The following is a 7,079-nucleotide window of genomic DNA, read 5'->3' as shown; positions in this document are numbered from 1 at the left end:
AAGCCTGGCCGAAACTGGGTCATAAAACAGGACAATCATCTCAATTGTATATTATGATCTGATACGTAAAACCTTAGAATTTAAAAGGGTGTCATTTTTTTCACATGACTGTATATTTCTGGACTCACCTACTTGCCAGTCTTCACACAAAGTCGGTTCACAGAGGTTTAGTAACTTAACCTGCAGGAAATCATTAAAGTGAAAGCATTTGAACACACTTTCTATTTAATCATCAATACAAGACCTATTACAACTGAACGGCCCCAGAAACTCCTGCAGGACTTGATTCTTAAATCAGTTAATTGAGTCCAGAATATGCTTGAAACTAATAAAATTAAGATAAAACTACACATCCAGTCTGTCTTCAGAAACTCCACCCTCTTACAAAACCAGGAAGTGACTAGTCATTATTTCTAACTTTCATTTCTACTGAAAGCTGAATCGAGTCAGTGTTGTGAAGAACAGAGGACACGTTATATTAGGATACTTGTGTATGTCTGAATTAATGAATTAACCCAGATTAGATTAGATTGTAATGGTTATTTACTTTTCAAACCTAAGATCAGAAAGTGAAAGTCAACTGTAGATCACTGGATCTTTTACAAGACGAGGAAATGGATTCAAGATCTGCAGAAGAGCTTTCTTGTCCTGTTTGCTGTGAAATCTTCAAGGTTCCTGTTATTCTGTCCTGTAGTCACAGTTTTTGTAAAGAGTGTCTACAAAAGTTCTGGAAAACTAAGGAAGCTCAGGAGTGTCCCGTCTGCAGGAGAAGATCCTCAAAAGATTATCCTCCAGTTAATCTAGCGTTAAAAAACTTGTGTGAGTTGTTCCTGAAGGAGAGAAATGAGAGGCGTTCGTCAGAGTCTGAGGAGATCTGCAGTTTACACAGTGAGAAACTCAAACTCTTCTGTCTGGAGGACAAACAGCCTGTGTGTTTAGTGTGCATAGTCTCAGAGAAACACACCAAACACACATTCAGACCCATCAGTGAAGTGATTTCATCTTACAAGGTAAGACAAATGTCTCTCATTCCATGATAAATACAGTGATAAACATAGAAACAGTAATAAATCAGTATTTATTTTTGCTCAGACTAAATCTTCTTGGCTCACCGATATAAATTCTGCACTGCTCCGACCGCTCGGATGTTCAGATCTTCTTGAATGTTATAGCATTGACACAAAACATGTTGAAAACAACAAAAATGCCATGAGTTATTATTTTTTTCATTTATAAAATGTGATTTATGCTATCATTCTTTCACTTTCTTTATTTTTGCACAACTACAAATTTAAAACTGCATTAATAAAATAAAGTGTTGGCCATTGCAAAACATCTGTTTGGTGAAAACATTTTAGACACAAATTCTTCCTGAGAATAACCCATTCAACTTATAAATAATATAACAATAAAAACATCCAGACACACAATGTTTAAACCTCTTATAGCTTCATCAGTTTCTCAGATTTTCATCTTAACCTGCAGGAGGAGTTTAATACAGCGCTGACGTCCTTACAAAACAAGCTCAAACATGGAGAAGAAATGAAAGGAAAGTGTGATAAAACAATCCAACTCATCGAGGTGAGAATGTGTAAAGAGTCAAACACTCAACATTCACACACACAGTTTATTATTGACACTAGTGGAGTGTGTGTTCACACTGAGCTGACTGAAGTAAATGTGATGTGATTTCAGTCTCAAGCTGAGCACACAGAGCGTCAGATTAAAGAAGAGTTTGAGAAGCTTCATCAGTTTCTCAGAGACGAAGAAGAAGCTACAATCACTGCACTGAGGGAGGAAGAGGAGCAGAAGAAGCAGAGGATGAAGAAGAAGCTGGAGGAGATGAACACACACATCTCAGCTCTTTCACACACAATCAGAGACATGGAGGAGATGATGAAAGACAATGACGTCTCGTTTCTAAAGGTGACCGATCAATCTGGCTTCATTCTTTGAGCACAAAACAACTCGAGACTCACTGACAATGAGAGTGTTTGATAAGATATTAACATGTTTTCAAACTCTATATTTTCCAGAACTTTACCGTCTCAATGGAAAGGTGAGTGAGCTGCTCGTATCTCTTCTCTCAGTGGATCTGAACTCAAATTCACTGCAGTTCTGACTCCTGAATGTTCCTCCAGAGTCCAGATCTCACAGCCGGATCCACAGATGAGTTCTGGAGCTTTGATTGATGTGTCCCGTTATCTGGGTAACCTGCGGTCCAGAGTCTGGAAGAAGATGCTGGAAACTGTCCAACACAGTGAGTCTCAGCAGATCTGACACCAGCGCAAAACATCCTTCAGATAGAAACACACACAACATTAACATCTGATAGAAATATATTTAATAATCACTTGAGTTTCTGAGTGAATCTGAACTGTATTTCAGAAGATCATCAGATCATACAGTGAACTCATAATGACTACAGAAGTCTGTTCCTCATGGTCTCTGCTCATGTATTAGGATACAATAGTGTTTATTGAATACTGATATTAAACCTGAAGCCTCAATCCATTCTGACAGAAACTGAGAGACCATTGTTATGATAGCAGGATTTATGATCGCTTTCAACAAAGTCTTTATATGTGTTTTATTTTTACATTTCTGATCATATTTCATCCTGTAATCTGATGTTCATCTCTTTGCAGCTCCGTTGACTCTTGATCCAAACACAGCACATCGTCGTCTCACACTCTCGTCTGATCTGACCAGTGTGTCGTACAGTGATGAAGATAAAACACTTCCTGATAATCCAGAGAGGATTGACTGGTATCCATGTGTCCTGGGATCTGAGGGCTTTAACTCAGGAACACACTGCTGGGATGTGGAGGTCGGTGACAATACACACTGGATTCTTGGAATAACCACAGCATCAAACCAAAGGAAGGGAGCGGTTTTCTTCAAGTCTAATGTCTGGTTTGTGCGGTACATGGACAGCAAATACAGCTCACAATCCCCAGATCAACCCCTCGCTGACTTTCCAGTTAAAGTGGAGCTTCAGCGTGTGAGAGTTCAGCTGGACTATGACAGAGGAAAAGTGTCATTCTCTGATCCTGTAACTAACACACATTTACGCACATTCAGGACGTCCTTCACAGAGACTGTCTTTCCATTCTTATATAATCTCTGCACAACTTCTCCTCTGAGGATCTTACCAGTTAAACTGATCATTACAGCAGAAAATCACAGTTAAATCTGATTCTGCTTCTAGATCAATTCAGTTAAGATACAAGAATATATTGTTATCATTGTTTTACAAATTATGCTTAAGTAAAACTTTATTCATCAATCACACTTACATTTAAAACGTATCCAATATCTCGAGTTCTGGAAACATTACAGTATGAATAGTGAGGCTGTTTATATATTATTACATAATGATTGAGTGAATAACGACAAACTTGATACTTTCAAACCATAATTTAGATCATTTGTATAATGTTTGAAAAATTGTTAAATAAATAAAAGAAGTCTTTTAATCAATCGATCAAAAAACAGGATAAACAAACTACCTTATGTAACAGGACCAGGAAAAAAAGCACCACACCAGATGAACAATGATGCACTTCAGTGTATTTTAAGCACAACTGCAGTGACAAATATAAGTCATGATACCATGTGTAAGACAAAATGACCATTGATGATGTAACAGGACGTTCTCAGCACCAGAGACTGCAGTGCATGCTGGGATTTGGTGACATTAACATCGACACTGTTATTGAACTGAATGGAAACACATTGAACTCAAAGTGAAAAACGACATTATTATCTTCTGCAGAGCGGCTTATAGATGAACTGATTTCATAGTTGATGATCTTCACACAGTTATTGAACTGAACTGAATCAACACTGAACTGACTTCAGCTGAACAATGACACTGTTGTCTCTTTACAGCAGAACTGATTTCTGTTTGCATCATTGATCATTATTTTCCTGTTTATCACTGTAAAGCTGCTCTGAAACAATCTGAATATTATAAAGCGCTGAATAAATAAAGGTGACTTGACTTAAAGTCTCAATGAAAAGGAAATGGTGACAGATCTTTTCTTTTCTGTATTTATTGTCACGTACATCAAGTGTAACAAATTTATCAAAATTAGAAAAATTGTTGAGCAAAAATGAATGTGTACATCTGAACCGTTCACAGTAAGAACTTTTACCAGATCAGGAATTTCATTTCATTCCAACCTCTCGGAAATTTCACTTTAATGTTTGTATTTTTATATTTATTGGTCACAATAATCGCATGTTTAATTTGAGAGGAATAAATGTAAAAAGTCATTAGTTAATTAAATTAAAAATCAACACCAGAAGATAAACTGTACACATTTGATATCACCACCAGTAAAATCTCTGTGAAATAGTTTTGAGAAATCACAGCAGTCACAGCACTGGAAACGTCCCGCACTTGGTTAGTTATAAAACTAGTTATGAGTTGTGCAGTCGCTCCCTGGTTATGATGATACGCTTCTCATATCAAGAGTCAACTGGAGGATTTACTCCACAATAACAAGCCCTGAGTCAAGAGAAAACTGATAGAGGTGTGTGTGTGTGTGTGTGTGTGTGTGTGTGTGTGTGTGTGTGTGTGTGTGTGTGTGTGTCCCTCTGCTGGACAGGCTCATGTACTGTAGGAGATGATGCTGTATCTCAGTATTTCCCAACCCTGTTCCTGTAGGGACTCCAACATTTGTGAACTCTTCCTAATCAAACTCACGGATGCAGCTCATCAGCTCTTTAGTAAACGCTTCAAAGCTGTGTTCAGAATCAGGAACTGCCAGAGTAGAACTAGTGAAATCCTAGTGAAAAAAAGCGTGCTAAGTATACTTGCGGCCAGACTAATTTTCAGTATACTTGAAGTGTGTTAATGACTAGTTAACTTGAAGTGTGCTATTTTGACACAACAAATGTTGGTAACACTTTAGAATACTGTTTATTACTTAATGCATAACTAATAAAGAGGTACTGCAGTAATAATGAATAATTCTTCATTAACACTCAAGGCACTAATATTAACTACTAATGAATGCGTGTTAACTAATCAATATGTAATAGCATTTTTTAATTGTGTTAAGTATCAATTAGTTAATCAGTAACTATTCAATTCACTCATGCCTCCTTAAGAACTACTATTAAGTAACTACTAATTCAGCTTCACAGGGAATAATTATTAAATAACTACTAATGAACAGTGATGCACAGTATCAGATCGAGGCCCTTTCTTCTTCTTTAGTACTAATGTTGTTAGATAAATGTACTACTGTTATGCAGTGTTGGGAGTAACGCATTACAAAAGTAATACATTACAGTAACTTATTACTTTTTGCTGTAACGCAGTAGTGTAAGGCATTACTAATCAATTTTCAGTAATATTTTACTCGGTACATTTCCAGTAACGCGTGCGTTACCCCCCCCCCCCCCCCCCCAAAAAAAAAGAAATACAATAAAACGAAAAAGGAAAAGGAAAAAAGGCGCGATACATTAACGCATGAAAAATGCAAGTTATTACCTGTTCGTGGTCATTTAATAGCCGCGTGTGGTGTCCAGGTTAGTAATTAAATACTAAATGACAGCTTCTGATATATTTTTGTATAGTGATTTACTTCATTTTCCTTCAATTCAGTACTTCAATTAATCTCCCTCTTGCTGGTGTACTTTTGGATATGGTGTGATATAGTCCAGTGAAGGCGTACGTGTTTATTGCGGATTTTACAGAAGTGCCGCAGGCATGATTTCAGTCTCTGTGCTCGCGCTGGCCGGTGGAAAAGTGGCTAAAGAAGGTTTAAAGTCTCTGTCGTTTCAAAGAATAGCACAACGGCAAGCGCGTCGAAGAACGGACGAGAGAAGGCGCGCGCTGCTCTGCCAAACTATAGGCCTAATGCCTATAAACAACACTTGGGTGAAGATGACAGAATAAGACTACTGCACACCGTGACACCGTCGTTTAGATTTTTTATAGTAATAAAGTAATTTAGTTCAGTTAGAGAACAGGCCGTTCAAATAAAAACGGAAGGTGTCTGCTGCATGATCCGAACGTGTGATCTTGAGCTGACAGATGATCGCGGAAGATTTGGTTTAAAAGTAAAATGTAAAAGCGCCTAATAAAGGGGGTTTGTCATTGTGTTGTGTATTTCATTTAGAATAATAGGCTAATTTTAAACCGAAACTAAAAATCTGCTTGGCCGCACACAGAGCGCGCGTTTACTAACGAGCTGTCATTCACGGTGTGCGCGCACTGGCGCGTTTTCAGTTCATATGGAAGCTTAACTTTTATAGGAATTCTTTGAAAGCACTCGCTTTGCATCCGCTCCCGGTATTAATGCCCAAGCGGCGGTGCGCATGTTCCTTTCGGTTAAATAGAATAGTGATGTGAAAGCCCAGACACCGGTGATGTCATCACACTTTGATTAACCGGTGGGAAATGTCCCCACCGTCTCATCCCTACTGTACATTCGCGAGATGGATGCGTATTGCTTAGTTTATCAGAGATAAGGACAAGAACGTATAGGCTAGTCAAATGCAAATGCAGTCAAATACAACCTTTGTCTAAAACCGAAATAACTAGGCTATCTCGCAACTATGTCGCAACAATAAGAAAATAACAAATGCGCATATTGTCATAACTTAGAGTTTACACAGTTCTGTTGTGTCTATGAACAGACCTAAGCTATTCCCAGATATTGCCAGATAATCACTTTACCTCTAAAATAATACTTATAACAGAGTTGGATCGTCATGATTTCTTGCATTGTCTTGAGCATTCACTTTTTTGCCAATTCTCTATTGTTAGCCTGGATAGCCCATGTCATTATGGTTCATCATATCGCCTTCTACTGGATGTAAAATGCTCTCTGCCTACATTTGAGAATGTTAAGAGCTACTTCTGAAGTTATTTTAGTGAAAGTAACTCAAAAGTAATACAGGAGTAATGTAACGCATTACAATTCTGAGACAGTAATATTGTAGTGTAATGAATTACTTTTAAATAGCAGTAGTAAGTAATCTATAATATATTACAGTTTGGAAGTAACTTGCACAACACTGCTGTTATGTGTACTATATGTAAATATTCATTTACATTC

General features: G+C 37.6%; 1 protein-coding gene across 1 annotated transcript; it reads left to right on the top strand.

The window, feature by feature from the left end:
- The first annotated feature begins 514 nt into the window (after positions 1 to 514).
- On the top strand, positions 515 to 3,269 carry LOC137092172 (zinc-binding protein A33-like). Its single transcript, XM_067456429.1, has 6 exons — positions 515 to 1,010; positions 1,486 to 1,581; positions 1,696 to 1,926; positions 2,037 to 2,059; positions 2,142 to 2,260; positions 2,649 to 3,269. The coding sequence occupies exons 1-6, from the start codon at positions 615 to 617 to the stop codon at positions 3,191 to 3,193; spliced, it is 1,410 nt and encodes a 469-aa protein (XP_067312530.1). The 5' UTR covers positions 515 to 614; the 3' UTR covers positions 3,194 to 3,269.
- The last annotated feature ends 3,810 nt before the right edge of the window (positions 3,270 to 7,079 follow it).

This window comes from Pseudorasbora parva, chromosome 11, assembly GCF_024679245.1.
Source record: "Pseudorasbora parva isolate DD20220531a chromosome 11, ASM2467924v1, whole genome shotgun sequence".
Lineage (NCBI taxonomy): Eukaryota > Metazoa > Chordata > Actinopteri > Cypriniformes > Gobionidae > Pseudorasbora > Pseudorasbora parva.
The sequence above is the reverse complement of the archived record's forward strand: the minus strand, read 5'-3'. Positions and strand labels throughout refer to the sequence as shown.